Consider the following 22,493-nt stretch of genomic DNA (forward strand, 5'->3'; position numbering starts at 1 on the left):
GCAAAAATGAAAATTGGTGTAGTGATTTAGACTTGAGATGGATGATGTCTCTATGAGACTTGTTTTGAATTATTTTCCCAATGTTTATGCCGGATGGCTCCAGACTTGTCTCTAGACTGTCTTGTTTCAAATTGTGTGTATATAATATAACAATGTGTAGTGTAGTCATACTTTTTCTTTCACTGGAAGTCATGCCAGGTAGATTATCTTCAAAAGCTTAAGAAACAATTGGTCTTCAGTCTCATTTGGTATTGTATACAGATGTGCAATAATTCTATTCCATATACAGTTTGTGAACATGACATCAGTATGAAGTCAGTCCTGCCTAATTAGGGTGTTGGGGGACATACTGTACACATATTTGGGCAAGTGTCTGGGAGACATACATACATATTGGGGAACATTTTGGGAGATACTGTCCTGCAAACAGACAAATGCTGTTTTAGGTGGCTGACTTCTTTGGTGCAACGGTGTAATAATTCAAGCACTCTTCTTTTATGGCTCTTATGACTTGCTCGCCCTTGAGTGACACCTGACACGGTCTCCTTTTAAACTCAGCACAGCAGTTCGTTGAACAACCCCACACCACTCCCAATTAAACCAAAATCCAGCTTAGTAGAAGGCTACTCCTAGTACTCAATACTGCACTCATATACCAGTATGCATGTGCCTTTGTTACACTATAGCACCCTCCTGTGGCTAATACTTTCCACTCCTGGTTGTCAGTAAAGCACTGCTGTCATGGATATGAGAAGGCTGTGTGGGGCAATGCCAGAGATGCAGCAGAGAATATGGCAGGGTGAAAAAGAAAAAAGGGAAAAAGAGAAGAGGATGTAAAAGATAAGTGTGCCAGAATAGAAGAGAGAAAAAGGTGAAGACTGGACTGTCGGAAGCAGATTATAAGACAGAAGAAAGAGAGGTAGAGGAGGCGAATAGAGGTCAAGAAGTGTGTATCAGAAGACAATTAACTCAGGTCAATTTATTCAGCAGAATAATTCACCAGGTTTTCTCCATGTTAAGGCATGATGAGGCATTTACAATGAGCTTCTATGACAATCACTTCTAGGACTACATACCCACAGGAATAGGATAAATCTGATATTCATCCCTATGCCTGCACTTCCACATGCACAAAAGACCAGTTTTTAACTAAATTTAAAGGATCTGATCTTCTACTGGCTTTCTAAACAAAGACAACCACTTAGAACTTTATTTTGTTGGTGTTTAATCAGCCTGGAGAAGATCAGGGTTAAAAACGGACTCTTTTGCTCCTACATAAATACAGTCTACGTATATGACCATTATCTGAAGATTCTTCCTTGTATAGCCTGCAAGGAAAAGATCATATAGCTCACACAGCTAACACACTTTGTCTCTTCCTGCAGATAGATGTAGCCTTTAACAGACAGAAACTAATCCAGACAGAGTTAAGAACAAACAAAATCAAATCCCCGTTTATTGTTCAACAAAATAACACGGACATAAAACCATTAAAACCAGGCCATAACAGCTGGACAGACGGACGGACGGACAGCAGAGAGCTTACGGCCTTGATGTTTCATACAAACTACCACTGGATGGTACAACTAATAGACACACAACGTTCTTAAAAAAGCTGGTAATTTTCAACACATCCACCAGTCTACAGGGATAACACACGTTTGTGTTACTTACACCAGAACTTGTGTTATTATATATTATTAAAAATCAACACATTGTGTGTAATCCACAATCATACACGTAGCTGTGTTGATAATGACACAGCCTTCTTAAAAAGCAGGAGTGGGACTGGAATGTTTGGCTGAATCGTTCTATTTGTTTGTACAGGGTTTGGACGGGAGATAGATGAAGTATATGATGAATCTAAAAGTCTTCAAAGCACCGCTTGATAACCAGAGAGAGAGAGATCACTGTCGCAAAATGGCCGACCTCCTGACAATATTTACAAAAATATAAAATGTAAATAAAAATACAAACAAATTCTCCTTTTTAAAGTATTCTTGTTAAGAAGGGAGGACTGTGAAGTCTTGAGGGTATTCTAGAAAACTGGCTGTTTGTTGTTGTTGTTGTTGATGTTGTCCTCTAGGCAGAGGGGTGCTTGTCTCTAGTCATCAGTTTTCTGTTTCTTGGTTCCAACTTCATCCTGGAAACAAAGAAGCAACATGCTGAGTTCACTGTGGTTCCCCCAGACGGATTGTGCACAGGGTGCTGTTATTGCACCAGAACTGATAACGGTTGGCTTCAAACATGGAACACACTTCTCCATTCTGAACATAACCTGGTGATGAATCATCGGTTATTATACTAGCAGTAGCCATGGACTGCAATTTTAGGCAACTAAAGGGGCCTAATTCTATCTATGGCCCCATGGATGTGTTAATCATAAATCCCACAATTATGGTCTCATAAACCAGAAGTGAGATCAGATAGTCTATTCTAGTATAATGAGGCGGCTCCATGGTCTACAAAGATGCTGTATAGAGGTCTATTCATAGCTGTGGGCAGACACCAATGCTGACATGAACGGTTGCAGGTACAGTAGGATGAGTGTTACATCATCCTACTGTAACTGCAGGTAAGAGGGCTTTATTTTTAAAAGCCGTGTTCTTTTTAGAACAAGCAGTCCTTCTCACCTCATCATCATCATCATCCTCAGCTGCTCTCTTCCCCGTTGGCCCATCAAGGTCATCTTCGTCATCATCATCCTCATCACCTAAATGCATGCACACAGAGTCAAAATCTGACATTCAATTTTAATAAACGCCAACCCTTAAAACAGTAAGGGGAGGAAAAAAATAAAAATAAACTAGAGTTCAGAGAATGTCATCAGTATTCCCCTTTGATGGAGCATTTTTCTTTTCACATACAACACTAATATTAATTCAGTCAAACTCCGTTATTAGTTGCGCTGAAGAACTGAGGTCAGCACAAGACATTAAATTGTTTTTGCTTTTTTCCTCAGCTCTCTGTACTGACAGTTGAAAAAAGGCTATTACTTACTTTGAGTCTATTTTTTCCTTGTTTAAAGGTGCTCTGTGGTTACCATAGCAGCCATTTTTTAACCCTTTATTAACTTCTATGGAGATATATGGAATAAAAAGTGAATCTAGTTGACATATTTAGGAACAATGGATTTCCTGTTCCTATTTTTAGATGAGGTTTCAGTCTGTTGCTTTGCTCTAACTGAGTAGCAGGCCTTCATTTGCATGGTTTTCATCAACTTAGGTTTTTATGGTCTCAGACAACAGCTTGATGTAAATTTAATTTGTACCAACTGAATTTATTCCATGCAAATAAATAAAAGGTTAAACTGTAAAGGTGTCCATGCTTTCAGTGTGTTCAGTTACATTAATCTAAGTGGCCACCAGGTGGCACTCTGTGACTACTCTGTGAACATAATCCACTAGTCACTCTTTTTTGAGTGTCAGCTGTACTCTCAATACACTTTAACATGGCAAAGACCCCTACATGACACTTGGTTGATGGCTGGTGAAAAGTAACATTTACTCAAGTACGATTTTGAGGTAGTTTTACTTTAATTGTGTATTTATTTTTCTTCTACTCCACATTTCAGAAATAAATATTGAACTTTGTTCCTCTACAATTATTACTTTGCAGATTTAGATTATTATTACTTTGCATCAGGTGCAAAATAAAGTATTTAAATTGAACACATGAATGCATTACTAATTACAATCCAATAACACGATTTTGAAATGGCCTATTCTGCATAATAACTAAATTTATATTTGATAAGTATATTTTACTTTTGTGCTTTTACTCAAGTAAAATGTTGAATGCAGAATGTGGTATTGCTAGTTTTACTTAAGTAATAAGTGAATATTTCTCCCACAGTGGTGTTAATCTTCATCTTGCACCAGGCACAGTACTGAGCTTTAATACACTACTTACTATATCACTGCTTGTCAAAGTGGGGCCTGGGCTCCCCAAGTGGACCTTGATGGGGTTCCCCAACAAAATGAGGAACTTATGCTCTATTTTAAGTTAAGAAATCTTCTCTTATGTGGGTCCCTGGCACAATATTTTATAAAGTGGGGGTCCACTCCGCAGCCAAACGCATTTGAAGGTCCTTGACATGAAAGTGTTTGAGAACCACTGCACTATGTAAACAGTGAGTGGGTGGTCAGATTTAACAGGTTGGACAACTGCCCTGTAAAACTACTGTCTCTATACTTGTCTTTAAAGGGTTTAAGGATATGGGAGGCAACATATGTACTACCTTAAACAGAAATGGAATAGGCACAATGATGAAAGTCTCTAACATACAGGGCAATAAAGAACAAACCTAACAGGACAACATACTATTGGTCCCCATTCTTGATGCAACTGTCTATTTCCCTTGCATCAAATCGTTGGCTGTGCGTCACGGCCCAAGAAAGTGTCTGGTTTGCCTTTCTGCTGTCTTCTTATCCCTTCTTCCCAGTCACCTACCCTCTGCATCCTCTTCTTCCTCTTCCTCTCCAACATCCTCCTCTTCCTCCTCTACCTCATTCTCCTTCTCTCCATTCTCCTCCTCCTAAGAGAGAGAGAGAGCGAGCGAGAGAGAGACAGAGAAAAGAGAGAGGGGGGGAGAGAAATGACACCATTGAGAGGTTAAATCAGTTCATCACTCAAGTTATGTTGACCTCAGCGAACAGAGAGGAGGACTGTGTTCTAAAGAAGGTGAAACAGTGGAGTTGTTCTTACGGTCTTGCCATTGGCAGCAGCGTCTTTCCCATTCTCCTTCTCTTCTGTCACTTTCTTCTCCTTCAGCTCCTGAAACAACACACGCACAACTCACGTGTTACTGATACACACCGGTTATGGTATGCCGTGTGCTCTATCTCTCTTTACTACAATTCAAGGTGTTTACTCAGGAAGCCAGAGAAAGGAGTGTAAAGCATGTATGTCGTTATCTCGTAGGAAGATAGGAACCTCCCCCTGTTTGGCTGAATTGGGCCCACTTCCAAGGCCTAAACTGCACCACAAGGCTGCATGTGAAACACACACTAATGGTACACTTGAATTGTGTATGTTTACTATGTATTAGTAAATTTCACTCATCTGGCACTTGCGTGTAAAATATATTCACCCCAAGGTCTGATCGGAAATGACTTCATGTCTTGTTATGGAATGTTTTTGATGTCATGTCGTCTTGGTATGACATCAATGTGTAAACTGGGACATGCCCAAACTAAACTGGGCATACTGCAATGTTCATAGATGTTTCAGTTTGTAGTCCTCAGTTAAACTGTATTAATAATACTAGAACAAAACATTTGATGGGTTCGACCTGTGTTAAATGTCATCATTTAACTACCGGTAGATACACACATGAAGACAAGGTTAAATAAAGGCATCATTCTGATTCATGGCAGGAGGTGGAACTGCTTCCTCCAGAAAGGAGCGGGAATCTATCAGAGATGTTGTTTTCCCCCCTCCCCCTTCTCTCCTCTTTCTTCCCTCCTCCTTAAACCTTCCTCAAACTTGTAAGGGAAGGCATGTTGCATTCATTTTCCATTTGAAATGTGATACTTAGATTTGATGTCTTTCTATTGGTCAGCACTCTTTAAATCCCTCCCAGCTCCCACAACCCTGTTGCAACATGACACTGTCTATCAATGCTTGTAGTCCATTCAGAGCTGAGTCTCATTGGGAAACCAAAAGACACACCCGTAAAACAACTACAAATTCCAGTGGAATTTGTAGTTGTAATAAAAAAAAAAGAGAAAACCCTACTGCACACACACACACACACACACACACACACACACACACACACACACACACACACACACACACACACACACACACACACAACTTCGTGGTGGCACTGTGTGTATATGCCTAATATAAAACACAGTGTATGGTATAAATGTATACAAAATATAGCTTAATAATAATGTTAATAATACATATGAGTCCTCAGTGTTATAATTAACACAATTACATTATTCCAATATGCTAATTAACAATGTTAATTATATGGGCTAATGTAAAATATAGGCCTATCTAAAATTCTAACTGTATCATACTTCCCAAGTTCTCAACTTATTACTGTAAATAAGAGAACATGCACTTTGCGTGGGACTGGGACCCAATTAAATTACACAAAAACGAACTGCTGCCTCAACAGAAACTTTGCAGCTTACTATGACAGAAGACAATGAGGAAATCCACCTCTGCTTGCATGTCCTGATAGATTAGTTCAAGCTGCTCTGTTTTCTCTGTTTTAATTGGTCTGTCTGTCAAAGTTCTAGGTAGCCAATCACATGCAAGCGAGCGGCAGCCTCGGGCCGTTTCATCCACTGATATCCACTGCCTATAGTAATCATTTACATAAACACACACACACACACACACACACACGCACACGCACACGCACACACGCACACACACACACACACACACACACACACACACACACACACACACACACACACACACAGAGAGAGAGAGAGGGAGAGAGAGGGAGAGAGAGAGATACAACTACTGCTTGAGTGCGAAACAAGACCTCAAGGACTTTTTTCTTGTGTTATCCTTTTAGACCAAAGTGTTTGACTGTACTCGTGCTGTTTTGCATTTCTATCTAATAACACGTTCAATCAATCAATCAATCAATCAATCAATCAATGATGAGTGAGAGACCTGGACTTTGTAATAGCCAACAACTATTAATAGGTCTATATCTATCTATCTATCTATCCATCCATCATCACATCATGTAACCTATGACACCACTGACTGTCAGTGTGCAGTGCACTGTGCAGACGCTGCACATGCAGGCGATGCGTGATGTCAGCCCTAGTGACTGTGAGTGATCCAGACGGGTACCGGGAGCCGCCGCCGCCGCGCCAGACGGTGCCCTCCTGCTCTACAAAGCAACCCAGAGTCTCCTCGCACGCCCTCACCCTGCCTGCGGCTTCTACCAGTACCTATTAGTACCGTCAGCAGCGTCCCACCGTCCCCCGAGACGAGAGAGAGACGACGGGGGAAGTGGGGGAACGGTCGTCCCCTCCTTCCCTCCTCCTCGCTACACCAGCTGCTCGCAATACTTAACTGAATGAAAGAAACGAAAGCATCACGAGCTGCGTTCATACCACGCTCGTCGCGCGTTATCATTATTATTACGGACCGCACAGCCCCGGTCGCCGGACCGACCGAGCCGTCAGCGCTCGTCGCGCGTTGTTAATGTTATCACGGACCACCGGTCCGAGCGCGAGAGCCGACGGTCCGGTGGTCCGTGACCGTGTAACAATTACGCACGACGAGGAGCACGACATACGTTCTCTCCAGTAGCCTGCTCTCTCTCTCTCTCCAGTCAGTCAGTGTGGACTGAGCCTCAGCCGAACCCAGGCAGCCTACCGGAGCTCATATAAAACAAACAATACCAGCAGCCTCCGTGTTGAGCCTTTCTTTCGCTCCCTCGCCGCGGTCACCGGGGGAATTGGCACGCGCTGCGGGCGTCAAGATAGAAGCGACGGCGCGCGTGGAACTGTTTATTACAACAACAGGAACTGTCTACAACAACGATGATACAGAATAATAATGATAATAGCTTAATAGGCCTAACGATAATCGCCTAACAATAATTAATCGCGACCGGAGAGGCACGCCGCGCGCGCCCCGGGGGATTTGGTGGTACTGAATAGCTACGTGACACAAATAATCAACAATGGACTCTGTTTAGTTTTGACTTAAACAGGGGGACGGAGTTAAACAGCCGTGAAAAGAAGCATTATCCCATCCAAACATGTTAGAAGCAGCGCAGCCCACACAGTCAAACCCTCGGCCAGTGATTTTATTATCCATGTGGAACTCCGAAAGTGCATAAATGGAACCAAACTGACGGTTCCATTTGTGCACTCTACTTTCGGAGTTAAATGAACAGCGAGGATTTTGACTGTGTACAGTCCAGTGATATCGGGAGGCTGGAGTCTATTCATTCCTGTTTGAAAGCTCTCAGACACAGAGAGAGAGAGGCATCAGACTGGGCTACAGTTCATTCCAGTTTTGTGCATTTAAATGGATAGCCAGTGACCTGTGTTGTTATAAAGCTGCACGGAAACGCAGCGGCTTTCTGTTTTCCTCCTATGCTGTGCTCAGTGTGCTGACACCAGGCTCAGGTCAGTTATTGGAGTCTACACAGGCGCGCGTCTGAGGTTCAATGTTATAGCCTATAGAAATCTGTAACTCTTGTCCATCATTTACCTTTTGCGCCTCAGTGGGCTCCAGCAAGTATAGCCTAAAATCCCAAATCTGTTTGAATAACTCGGAGCGTGCAAACGTGACCAAGTGGACACTCACTCATCGGGTCCGTTTGGGCACATGCGTACACTTTCAGAGTTACAAACTGTTAGATTAAAACAGCTGAAGATTTTAGTAGAGGCTACTCCTCCAGTCTCTCTCTCTCCATCCATCTCCTCTTACCTTGGCGCTCAATTCCTTTTTGCTCTCCACTTTACTGTCCGCCATGGTAGATATCCTGCTTTCAATGAGGGGGGAGGCTGGAGAAAAAAAGAACAAATGTCTACCTGGAAAAGACGGCTTTGTTTTTTAGTTCCCTTTATAGTTTAAAAGGTAAAATAAATGGTCAGATTGCCAGCGGCGGCTCTGTTCGCCGGGGCTCGCGACTTTATAGACTGGTGGGCGGCGCCCTTTACAGGACGGAGCGCGCCGATTGGTCGGCCAGGTCACAGAATGCTCTAATTGCGATTGGTCAGACCGTGAACAATAGACAACCCTCCCTCTCTCTTGTATGCGCGTGTACGTGGGCTCCGCGCGTGCACGTCAGCGTGTGCGTGCTGGTGATGGTGCGCGTGCACGTATGTATGTGTTGGGCAAGGGCTACCTCGATGTGGAACACGGTCATAAATATACGCCTTTGGTCGCGCGCGCGCGCTGTCCACCCGACAAGTTTTTAATCCCGTGCAATCACTTCTCGCTCACGCACGCGCGCACATCAGCCGCGTGCCTTCCTCTCTCTCTCTCTCTCTCTCTCTCTCTCTCTCTCTCTCACTCACACTCACACACACACACACACACACACACACACACACATAAGCGGCTCACGTATTTAGAACGTTAGATCAGCTCTCCAACAGGCGGTGTGTGTGTGTGTGTGTGTGTGTGTGTGTGTGTGTGTGTGTGTGTGTGTGTGTGTGTGTGTGTGTGTGTGTGTGTGTGTGTGTGTGTGTGTGTGTGTAAACTAATAGTTGATCATAATCCTGAACTGAACTGAACCTCACCATAGGTGTTCAGGTGTTTGAATGAAGTCTCTGGATGAGGAGAGAGAGAGGGACCATTTCTCTGTAGGATAATGTATATCCATCTTTAAGACCCTCTCTCTCTCTCTCTCTCTCTCTCTCTCTCTCTCTCTCTCTCTCTCTCTCTCTCTCTCTCGCTCTCTCTCTCTCTTTCTCTCGTTCTCTCTCTCTCTCTCTCTCTCTCTCTCCTCCCCTTCTGACTCCCCCGCCTCTCCTCTCCTCTCCTCTCCTCGCTCTGCGCCTCACAGAGGAGGAGTTTATCCACCACTAGGTTGTTTGTTGAAGGTCGGGAGAGAGAGAGAGAGAGAGGGGAGGGGGAGGGAGAGACGAGAGAGAGAGGAAGGGAGAGCGAGAGAGAGAGGGAGGGAGAGAGAAGGGGGGAGCGAGAGAGAGATTGATTGAACTGAGAGAGAAAGAGAGAGCTAGAGGTAGAGTGAGCGCAAAAGAAAGAGAGACAGAGTTAGAGAGGTAGAGAGACTGTATTGAAGTAGATACCGTAGGCAGAGTAGAGTAAGGGAGGGAGGGAGGGAGAGAGAGAGGGAGGGAGGGAGAGAAAGGTAGAGTGAGATAGAGAACAGAGTAGAGTAGATCGCGCAGGAATGAGAAGGGTGGGATGAACTCTAAAGCGAAACTGCGTGATATAGCAAGTGTGAGTTGGTCTTCTCTCATAACCTAGTAGTCTATAGTCCATTATTAAACTATATCTAAATGACTAAATCTACATACAGACAGATAGATTATGTCTCGGGAAGGATCACATTTTAGAAGTTGATAGCTGTACAGTAATGGATTATTAACCCAGGAGTAAACCAGTCATTTCTGCAGAAAGCAGTGAGGTCAAATGATCGGACTTTCCCTTACCAAGATGGTTGCCATTTAAACCCGCATGGCGTCGTGATTGTTAAAGCTTCCATTCCATTGGAGGATGAACTGGAGCAAACATAATGTTGACGCTTTGCGTCTGCTGATTGGATGATCCAGCTGTCAGTCAGTCAACTAGGCGCAAGGGGCGTAGCTGCCTATAAAACCGGGAGCGGATTCGTAAAGCAGGCGAGAAGGAGCGCCTGTATGTGAAATAGGCTTATTCAATTATCAAGGGTTCAAGCCTGCAGGGCTGAAATCCTATTTTTGTCCTAGTTTAGTTTGTCTCCAGAACTCGTTTTGTCAGTTTCCGCTCAGATGGTGTATGAAACTGAAAACGAAATGCTGCACCATGACAATTACAGATGTATGACATTTTCTCATTTATAGGCCTATGATAAATGAGCTTGAATACGAAGTTGAGAAATGTTGAGACACAATATTGACACATTTTGTCACGCATTTGTTGCAATTTTACACTTAAAAGTAAAAAAAAAAACGAAAAAACAAAAAAAAACGATCCTGGAATATCTTCAAATGTGTTAATTAGCGTTACAAGCTCTATTCAGATGTTAAATTTGGGCTGAACAGAACGATATAATATGATCCCACACAAGATACTTGATTAACATTTTTAATTTGATGAATAAAAAAAAACACATCAAATCATGAGGATGAGACAGACTCGCCATTGTGGCCCTCATGATGTACGAAATGACATGGTAAGTTTGGCAAAGATGTTAAAATACAATTGGCATCAATTTGATGAATACATGTTTAATAAGTGTAAAACCAAAGTTATCCCCACCAGGGCAAGAGGCCAGGAGACAGAGATTTATTATGTTTTCGCCCCTGTCTGTGCGTGTGTCTGCATGTTTATTAGGCCTAATCTCGGAAACAGCACCGATCAGCCTCAAACTTTGCATGCACACTCCCAGCAGTCCAAGGAAGATATGCCACCCTGGTCTTTTTTTCATGATTGGCTAGCTTAGAAATTGTAAGTGTTGAATGGGATTTGTACAGATGGAAGGATGTCTGGAACGGCTACTAAAGAACGTTTTACTCCGTTGTACAATGGTGTTGCTTGCCGAAAAGAATATCTACTGTACAAGCCAACAACTTGTCACGATACAACGTGTTGTTGGCAGCCCTGTCACAGGCTCGTCATAACATGGTCGGCCCTGTGACAGCCTGACAGCTCTATCAGGCCCTTTCACAGGTATGTCATGGTGCTGGTCATTGCACTCCGAAACATCGCTATTCCGACCACCTAAACCTAACCTTAAAGGAGTAGTTCACCCCCAAAATGACATTTTTTCTATTGATTAGTCACGCCATGGAGACTTGAGTTTAATAATATTTTTTGTTTTTTGTTGCATTCCTAAAACAATAATTTGATTACAATAAATGTACCCCCAATTCCCCCATTGATTCCGGGTGGGGACCCAAATGCATTTGGGTCCCCATCTGGAATCAATGGGGGTAAATTTACTATATATTTTTTGTCTTAGGAATGCGACAAATACAAAAAGATATTATTGAACTCAAGTCTCCATGGCGTGACTAATCAATAGAAAAAAGTCATTTTGGGGGTGAACTACTCCTTTAACCCTAACCCTAACCTCAGTAAAACTAACGCTGGTGGAGCGCCCGCTGCCCTGGTGGTCAAGGCGCATGCCACATGCTGGGATGTGGTGCCTGCTGGCGTCGCCGGTTCGATTCCCGATCCAGACGACCTTTGCCGCGTGTCGTTCCCCATCTCTCTCCTCATTTCCTGTCAGTCTGCTGTCCTATCAAATAAAGGCATAAAAAAGCCCCAAAAAAACAAATCTTAAAAAAAAAAAAAAACTAACGCTGGTGAATGCTAACCTGGTGAAATGCCAACCTGCCGACACTGGTGAATGCTAACCTGGTGAAATGCTAACCTGCCGAGGCTGGTGAATGCTAACCTGATTTCGGAATGGGGAACTGCACCCCTTACGGTTCATTACTCCATATCATGGTCAGTATGTCAATATAATTTACAAAAGTGATAGGTCGCACTCTGAGTGACAACAGTAAGTTAACCTTTTACTTCTTCTCAATGTCTTTACAAAGGACAAACATTTCGGCTATCCAGCCTTCATCAGTGTAACATAAACAGGGAAATCTCGCTCTTTCGAACGACCGCCAGTTCGACAAAGGAGCGTCGGGAGGGTTAGCGACTCACCCCACGGAGGTTAGGTTTAGGGTAAGGGTTAGAGTTGGGTGTCGTACAGATGATATGTAGTAACAGCGAAGATATCCCATATAAACAATGTAATTTTCAAATCTATTCTGAACGCCACTGGTGAACAGTGCACTGAGGCAAGAACAGGGCTAATGTGGTAATATCTTCTGCAACGTAAGAACTCTAGTAGCTGTGTTTTGAACAAGTTGAAGGTGGTTGCATTGACTTGCAGGATTGCTCCGTTTTTGAACAAAATGCCTCAAATCATCAACGCAGCTTGCGATTACCATGACATTTGCCACACATATTCCCACTAGGTCAAGGAACAAATGCTACCTTTTTCACATTGGCCTGTTATAGCGCCACCAGCAGGTAGACTTTAGCAAAACACATTTTTGGAACACAATGCTTCAAATCATGCATGTGTCCGATTGCCATGAAAGATCTAAGGTGAAGAACATAATATGCCACCCTTTTTACATTGGCCTATTATACAGTAGCACCACCAGGACGCACGGCCTGGTGGAGACCTGTGCTCGGAAGAGCACTGCTTCTAGTTTATGGTTGTTTTTTATAAATAACGTTGTACCAAAGAAATAGTGTTACCATCATACCATGACATTATTCCATTTTGTGTAAAATCCTATACCTTTTTTGTATTATAGGCCTACATTTTGTTCAATTCGTACAATTAATCATATAGGCAGACAGCCCAGATAAGATCAAATGTAGTGCTACAGAATAGTGGCCCTCTGGCTACACAGAGCCTGTCAGTGATTGTAGTTTTAAAAATGTTGCATTTTCAGGAGGCCCCTGTGGGCTCTACATGTTGAAGCATGTTATAAAAGCAGACATACCATGTTTTGCCTAAACACAATCTCCTGTTCTCTCTCTCTCTCTCTCTCTCACACACACACACACACACACACACACACACACACACACACACACACACACACACACACACACACACACACACACACACACACACACACACACAGAATCAAATATATGTCAAATTGTAGAAATAGACACAGCATATGCACACATGTTTGAGCTATCCATTGTAGTATAGCATCATTTAAGACTTTCATGTTCCACTGTTGAAATTCCAATTGTGTTACCTTAAAAGGTAACTTACCTTTTCTCATTGTTGTAGCCTCAAAACCTTTGTGACTGTGTGAGGTTGTTATAAAGTTACATTTTACCAGTAAGACTCCCTAAATCGGGAGATAAGCGACCGTCAGGTCGCATGCACAAACTTTGGAAGGCAATGGTAGCCAATCAGGAGGGAATATTGGAAATGGGACAGATCCATGTTGATGACATGACTGTAGAGATACTGTGTACAAAAGGTCGTGAACCATATTGTGGGTCGCGGAAGCATTTTCATGGGACACGACTCGAGTAAAAATCCCAATTTCTTTTCCAACATTTAAGAAATATATACTGTATATATTTCAAAAGATTATTTTTATAAAAAATGTTTTTATACGTTTTCACTAGTTTGGGTCCCGGGGTAAATGTCTAAATTCTCTTTTGGGTCATGGGCTAAAAGGTTTGGGAACCAATGTGTGTCGTCCGTCAGTGTGTCCGTCTGTCTGTGACCAGCTGATCTCTGGCACTGTTGCCTCAGCCGCTGCGAAACTGTGCTGTGCACATACACATACATGCACGCATGTATGCACGCATTTTACACATCTGCTTTTTATCCACGTTTCCGCGGGAATTTACTGGAGATTTTTTTGCACCACACTTCCGGTTAACAGCAGACATACAAGCTCACGTCGCGTCGCAGATGCAGCCGTTGTGAGCTTGTAGATCACACTCTGCTGCGGCGCCGGAAGCTCCGTGCAACTTCTGTACAATGCACAATGGGATGTTGGAAAGTTGTGGATAGTGTCACCAGGAAACCGACTTTTGTAAAACATATTTTTGAGCGGTGGTCACACCGTCTCCTTAGAGTGACTGTGTGTGTAGCTATGTGTGTGTGTGTGTGTGTGTGTGTGTGTGTGTGTGTGTGTGTGTGTGTGTGTGTGTGTGTGTGTGAGTGTGTGTGTGTGTGTGTGTGTGTGTGTGTGTGTGTGTGTGTGTGTGTGTCTGTCTGTATGTAGCCTGAGCATCAACTGCAATTGACCATATTCACACAGCGGCCATCTTGCCATTAAAGTACCATGCATAGTAATACATAAGGGCCGCAAGTCTACATTAGAAACGGAGGGGGAGAGTGATTTAATCCGTTCTCTGTACGTAACCTTACGGACAACACTCAACCCGACAGATTAAAACCGATAAAGACGTACGTACGCATGAACTACCCGTGGCGAACTTTTGTCAACCGTGGCAGTAGTGAGGAAAATTACTTATAAGACAGCGGTTCTGAAACAATGTGTCCCAACAAGAAATATATTTTAGCAAGAAACGGGAAAAAAGGAACGTCATTGCAACCACTGGTGAAGAGGACGTCTCGACTCCTCACAGGCTCAAACGGCTTTATTGGCATGAGAAAACATACACACAAACGCATGCGCGCACACACTCACACCTTCAACAGCGAGATGGGTGCAGTGCACTGTGTTTTGTTGCGACCGTCAGGGAGCAGTTTACTATGAAAACCTCCACCGGCCGTCCGTCCGTCACACGTCACACCTTTGCCCTGCTCATATCTCCGCATCAGTATGACATCACACCACATGTGTACACAAACCTTTGTGTACGTTGCTGTGGCAACAGTCTGTTGTTGCTGGTCTGTTAGTGTACGTTAGCAACCACCTTAGCAACCATGGTTTTACCCTAGCAACCAACTGTTTACCCTAGCAACCAACTGTTTACCATAGCAACCATGTTTTTTTTACCCTAGCAACCAACTGTTTACCATAGCAACCAGATACGCAGAGCAGGGATCTCCATATATGGGCATAAACAGGTGACATCACACTGATGTCAGATACTCAGAGCAGGGATTTCTCCATAATATATGGGCATAAAAGGGATTCTGTTAGGGATCTCCATATATGGGCATACAAGGGATTCTGTTAGGGATCTCCATATATGGGCATAAAAGGGATTCTGTTAGGGATCTCCATATATGGGCAATTGGGCATAAAAGGGATTCTGTTAGGGATCTCCATATATGGGCATAAAAGGGATTCTGTTAGGGATCTCCATATATGGGCATAAAAGGGATTCTGTTAGGGATCTCCATATATGGGCATAAAAGGGATTCTGTTAGCTGTTAGTGATCTCCATATATGGGCATAAAAGGGATGCTGTTAGGGATCTCCATATATGGGCATAAAAGGGATTCTGTTAGGGATCTCCATATATGGGCATGAAAGGGATTCTGTTAGGGATCTCCATATATGGGCATAAAAGGGATTGTATCCCAGATGATGCCCTGTTAGGAGATCCACACTAACAGAATCCATATATGGTCCTACCGACAGCTGCTATAAGCCAACCCTGGCGATAAGGTCTGAGTCGAAGAAATGCTTCTTTCGTGGCAAGAATTGCCCCTTTATACTGTAGGGCTCGTTTGTGTATTGTATGACATCACGCCACATCATCGGCTGAGGACTGTGTGATGTCATCATATCTCCATATATGGAGACATAAGTTGCTCATGCCCAAATATGGGCTGGTGAGGTCAGACTTAGTGTGATGCGTAGGTTATCTCCATATATGGAGATTCAACTTCAATGAGTAACCATGGCAAACTGTCAACTGCCCGTATGTCTTGATAATTGGTAAAACAAACTTTTGGCCTATTTGTGGAGATAAGCGACCAACGGTCGCTTATCTCCCGATTAGGGAGTCTTACTGGTTATTATTACTCAGTCCGGGTGGTTAAATCTGTACCCTCGTGGAGTTGCATTTACCGCGATAACGTTGCCGACAGACAGCAGCTGCAGAAGTTGAACCAGTCCAGACTGTTACCAAACATCACGTCGGTCGTCTGGTCAAGAAATTCTGTGGTTCTACATATTTTGCTAAAAATGCTTCGGTTTACAGTACACGTGTGTGCTGTGCAGAACCACCTCGATGTGGCGCGCGGCCCCAACGGGAGCAGAATTGGAGCGGAGAGCGGTCAGCACGTAAATAACGTAGAGAGGAACTATGCATGTCGACGGATCTACTGTACGTACTCTCTCACCCAAAAACGTACACAATATCAAGCATACGTAACTATAAACGGCCCTTTAGTCAATGAAATGCCACCCAGTTGCCACCCGGTGACAGTTTTCAATGCAAATTTCAAACATGGCTGCCAGGTGAATATGGTCAATACCACTGGGTGACCAGGGGCGTGTCTGTGAGCAAGTATGTATGGGGTGCCATTTGGGTCATAATTCAAACTCTATGTATGGGGTGCCATTTGGGTCATAATTCAAACTCTATGTATGGGGTGCCGTTTGGGTCATAATTCAAACCTCACACACACACACACACATACACACACACACGCACGCACGCGCGCGCACCACCACCACCGCTCATACTTCAACATGGGTTTGTTTGTTTTTATATTACACTACTCCTTCGCAAATCGGTACACAGTATCTCTATAGTCATGTTATCAAGACAGATCTGTCCGATATTTCATATTCCATCCTAATTGGTTAACATTGGCTTCCAAAGTTTTCAGGATTGCATGGTCAGTTTTGAACAAAATGCCTAAAATCATGAACTGATTTCTGTGCAATTTTGCATGCACATTCTTACTATCCACCTATTTCCGCGAGACTTTACTGTAGCATTATCTGCGGGACACTTCCGGTTAACAGCAGACATACAAGCTCACGTCGCGTCGCAGATGCAACCGTTGTGAGCTTGTAGATCACTCTCGGCTGCGGCGACAGAAATGCTGCTCGCCTTCTGCGCAATGCACGATGGGATGTTGGAAAGTTGTGCATAGGCAGAGGAACAAATGGCACCCTTTTCACATTGGCCTGTTATAGCGCCACCAGGGGCCACAATAACCTACCTCAAAATTAGTATGAAAAAGATCTGCCTCCTGGTGGCGCTATAACAGGTTGATTTGAAAGATTCAGGGCAGAGGTTCTGCTCTGGCATCCAGTTCGCTGCAATCGGGCCAACTGCCTCGCAGAGACAAACAGCTTTACAGCATCACAAAGAAACTGGAAGGGAAACATCAACAACACAATTAAAGAAGAAGAAGAATTAGAGAGCCAACTCACCACATAAGACAACCTAATGGAAAGATGGGCAGAGCACTTTAAAGAGCTGACCACACTCAGCATCCAGCTGAAACAGAACTTCAAGTCAGTTGCAACAGGGTAAGCAAAGGGGAGATCCATAAAGCTATTCATCTCCTGAACTAGAAGCAGTGCTCTTCCGAGCACAGTTCTCCGCCAGGTCAGGTAGGTTATTGTGGCCTCCTGGTGGATTGAAAGTCAAGTATCCAAAAATACAAACATTCAAGGTAAAGTACAGATACTCAAGTGAATGTACTTACTTCAAATAGCCTACCTATGTACAGTATAGGGTGATAGTGTTCCCTGGAGTGGAACCCTCTCAAGGACCCCACTTTAAGAACCACTGTGAAAGAGCAATGGCTGCAAACAAACACTTTGGACGTCACCAGTCAATATTACTAGTATATAAGACGCCTCAGGGCAACAAGCGACCTCGCTCTAAAGGGCAAGGTCACGCCATGTCTTGGCCATCTGGCCAGTGATGTATATCGGACCAGTTACCTATATATGGAGATCCATGTACTGTATATGGAGATATGCTGGAGAGCCCAAACATGCTTACTCAGTTATTCGTTAAGTGAAAGTCCTATGATGTCAATGACATCTGACATCATACCCTTTTACGCCCATACATGGAGATCCCTGTCTGTAGAACCAGCCACACAGATATGGGCCACCTGTCTTGGCCATATATGGATTCTGTTAGTGTAGTATGTGGCCGATGTGGCCTCCATATATGGGCATTCCCATATGAAGTCCTGTTAGGGATTAAAATTGATGACATTGGGGAACTCCATATATGGGCATAAAAGGGAATCTGTTAGTGTGACATCAAAGTGAAGCCATCACAACGATGTCAGAGTGACAAAGTCCGTAAAAAAGTGTACACGTCCGGACGTATACGGACAAGCTGTGACGGTTCTGATAGTAAACTGCGACCTACGGTCGCAATAATATGGGCCACCCTAAATACTTTTGATTCTGCATTGCATTCTCTATTTGTTTTCACCCAGTGTTTCCATTGAAAGCTGGGAGTTTGTCCTCAGTCTCTAGTTGAGTGAAGCTTTTAGTGACTGACTTGTTATTCTACTGCCAATTGGAACCTTATGTGCAATGCATACAGGTAAATGTAGGCTCTCTATTCATAAAGCTCAGTCAGCAGGAGAGAGCAGGAGCTCAGTGAACAGGAGAATATAGCACACAGTGAGACTTTTATTGCTTCACTACGCTACTACTCGACCATCAGTAATGAAATCCACAAAAAAGTGACCAAGCTATGCGCTGTTATTGTGTTGTCTTTTTTTAAATGGGTGGTGCCATAGTTTTGTACTTTTCTGTTTTCTATGCGTCTATAGTCAATATTACTCTAATAGACCACTGGGTGGGGTTATAATGTGCAAATTCACCTTCCCTGTATATTTTTGGGTTCTTCCTGAAAGCTGAAAGCCTCTGAGTTAAAAGGCCTGATCGAAAAAACACTGATTTAATGACATCATAAAGTAATACCCTCCCCTTTTACCATACACACTGTGGGTGTGGCTAACTTCAGCTGAGTTACCACCCACCTGACAACCAGACATACTGGTGGGTGTGGCCACATAAAAACATAATTTTAACACTTTCTGTACACTTTTTTGGATCTTCCTCCTAGTATAATCATAATACCTGATCATGTTTGGGGGGGAGGGGGAATGGGGGGGGGGGGCAGTGGCGGCTCCAGGGGGTAGATAGAGGGGGCTCTAGCCCCCCCTGGTGAAGGCTTAGCACCCCCTAAGCCCCCCCACCCCACACAAATTGTGATAAAAAAATTTAAGGAACAAATAAATGAAATATAAATGAATATGTGAAAGACGATTGACTGACTTCTATGTAAATCATACTATAAAACTGTACTTTTTATGCTGGAAAGCATCTTCAGCCTCACAAAAACCCTATTCGATCACCTACAGTACTCAGATTTGGAGCTGAACACTATCAATGATCTGGTCTGTTCAGTTATCAATACCCTAAGCCAGAGAATCTTGTTTGTCGTATTAAATATTATTCATTATTGTTTGTTACCAAAATTAATTTGCCACTGCTCTAAAAAAGCCAGCTCCCCCATAGCCCCCCCAGTCACAATTCTCTGGAGCCGCAGCTGGGGGGGGGGGGGGGATCATGGCACCCAATCATGGCACCCAATAGAATAACTGAAAATAAAAGGAAAATGTAATATATATATATCTATACTATAATTTTGCGAATGTCTGTCTGTCTGAGTGAGTGAGTGTCTGTCACAGCGTTTCTCCTCAGTGGCTGGAGCAATTGATCTGAAATCGCATCACCATTAGCATATGAACACACCTGACATAACTGTGAAGCCTGTTTGTCACTTTCACAAATCATATGCTGTATATTAGCATTTTTATGGTGTATCTACTATCTATTCTGCATCTAGCTTGAGGCACATCTATTCTGCATCTAGCATGAGGCAAAATGTTTAACCAGCTCTGTGTGTGTGTGTGTGTGTGTGTGTGTGTGTGTGTGTGTGTGTGTGTGTGTGTGTGTGTGTGTGTGTGTGTGTGCAGGCAGGCGGGTGTGTGTGCAGGCGGGTGGGCGGGCGGGCTGGGGGGGGGGGGGACAGTATCTCTGTAGCCATTAAACGAAACGGGTTTCTTACATTGATGCTCCTACAGTACATCATGCAAGCACCAGTTAAAGTTACTTTCCATCCCTCATATACTGTGTGCACAGTGCACATCCCATAACCCACACACTGCACATCATTTTGGAGCTCATATCTTTGAACGGGTAAGGGCTAGTATATCAAACATATAATTTTGCGAATGTCTGTCTGTCTGTCTGTCTGTCTGTCTGTCTGTCTGTCTGTCTGAGTGAGTGTCTGTCTGTCTGAGTGAGTGTCTGTCTGTCTGTCACAGCGTTTCTCCTCAGTGGCTGGAGCAATTGATCTGAAATCGCATCACCATTAGCATATGAACACACCTGACATAACTGTGAAGCCCGTTTGTCACTTTCACAAATCATATGCTGTATATTAGCATTTTTATGGTGTATCTATATCTATTCTGCATCTAGCATGAGGCATATCTATTCTGCATCTAGCATGAGGCAACATGTTTAACCAGCTGTGTGTGTGTGTGTGTGTGTGTGTGTGTGTGTGTGTGTGTGTGTGTGTGTGTGTGTGTGTGTGTGTGTGTGTGTGTGTGTGTGTGTGTGTGTGTGTGTGTGTGTGTGTGTGTGTGTGTGCAGGCGGGTGGGCGGTTGTCTGGCCCTGTTACAGATGTTGTCCAAAAATCATGCAGATCGGTACACAGTATCTCTATAGCCATTAAACGAAACGGGTATTTCTTACATTGATGCTCCTACATATTATCATGCAAGCACCAGTTAAAGTTACTTTCCATCCCTCATATACTGTGTGCACAGTGCACACCCCATAACCCACACACTGCACATCATTTCGGAGCTCATATCTTTGAACGGGTAAGGGCTAGTATATAATTAAAGTAGCTGCTTCCAAGTTACAGAATCATTTCAGACTGAGAAATGGCGCTGATATAACACAAGTATAGTAACCTAGTAATGTGTAATTCACCACTAATGATCGGTTCACCTAGATCTGATCTCTCTTATGCCAAAGTCTCTGGCTGCTTATGCTTCAAATCTCTGACCAATGCAAATCTGTGACGTAAAGGCAATAATCTGAGCACTGGCCTCCGCACTGTATGCCAGGCAGTGTTAGGGTGACAGCAATAACAATGAGTTCTATTATCAACTTTACATTATACTGTAGGAGTCTGTGTTCTCTTTATCATATAAAGAGTTCCCAGTCATTAGCTCAATGATTTGAAGATGATCACAATGCCTTGTATGTCTGACAACACAGAGCAGCTACTGACTACAGTAAGTAGCCTACATCTCACAGTGTCATAACACTGTGAGACACAAATATACCACAAATATACCAGAATTAGAACATATTGTGTAGTGTACCACCTTTTTTTCTCACAATCCTTTGCCTCTCTTTCAATTTCTTTTTTATTTTCTCCCATTTTCTCTTTTGCCTCATCTCTCTCTCTCTCTCTCTCTCTCTCTCTCTCTCTCTCTCTCTCTCTCTCTCTCTCTCTCTCCCCCCCCCTTCTCATTCATTAGTTAGTTAGTGCAGTGACTGAATAGTAAGCTATTGTTCACAATAAATGGTGATTGGTTGGTTGGTCAGTAACAGTGGAAGCTGATTGGTTATTTAGTAACAGTGCTGTCATTGTTCAGTAGATACAAATGACAGTTCAATTATCTTATAGGGAAGGTATGGATTCACACAACTAACAGTGTCTCTTTGTCTCTCACATGTTCCCCCCTTTTCTTTCTTTCTGTCTTTCTTTCTTTCTTTCTTACTTAGTTTATTCTCTTTGATCTGCTGCCTACATTAACCTTTGTCATTGTTGGAATGGATTTATGATGCAAAATGCAAAAGAAGCATACTTTTTCTCTCCTCTCTTTTGTCTTGCCCTCTCTCCTTCCCATTGCTCTCTCTTTCTTCCCACCTCCCCTCTCTCTTTTGAGATGAACATCAGGCTGCTAGCGACCTCTGGTGGAGAGAAACTAGAAACACAGACACAAGTACAGTTCACTGATCTGGCTAGCCATCATCAAAGAAAAGGGAAAACAGCGCCCTCTCTACATAGCACTACATCTGTTCTTGAGAGATTACAGAAACACAGACAAGTAGTAAGCGCACGCACAGCGCACGCGCACACCCACACCCACATCCAAACCACACACACACACACACACACACACACACACACACACACACACACACACACACACACACACACACACACACACACACACACACACACACACACACACACACACACACACACACACACCAATTCCCACAGTCAGTTTCCCTCTGAGCTGGAAATCCCCTACTTCAGC

At 43.4% G+C, this 22,493-nt stretch overlaps 1 protein-coding gene across 1 annotated transcript; it reads right to left on the reverse strand.

The window, feature by feature from the left end:
- Positions 1 to 1,427: 1,427 nt before the first annotated feature.
- On the reverse strand, positions 1,428 to 8,610 carry ptmaa (prothymosin alpha a). The gene is made up of 5 exons (XM_080733455.1): positions 8,431 to 8,610; positions 4,708 to 4,776; positions 4,453 to 4,537; positions 2,634 to 2,713; positions 1,428 to 2,143 (listed from the first exon to the last, which is right to left on the reverse strand). Exons 1-5 carry the CDS (start codon positions 8,473 to 8,475, stop codon positions 2,105 to 2,107), a joined length of 318 nt encoding a protein of 105 aa, XP_080589581.1. The 5' UTR covers positions 8,476 to 8,610; the 3' UTR covers positions 1,428 to 2,104.
- Positions 8,611 to 22,493: the final 13,883 nt, after the last annotated feature.

The sequence above is a fragment of the Nannobrachium achirus genome (assembly GCF_963921795.1).
Source record: "Nannobrachium achirus genome assembly, chromosome: 1".
In the NCBI taxonomy this organism is placed as follows: Eukaryota; Metazoa; Chordata; class Actinopteri; order Myctophiformes; family Myctophidae; genus Nannobrachium; species Nannobrachium achirus.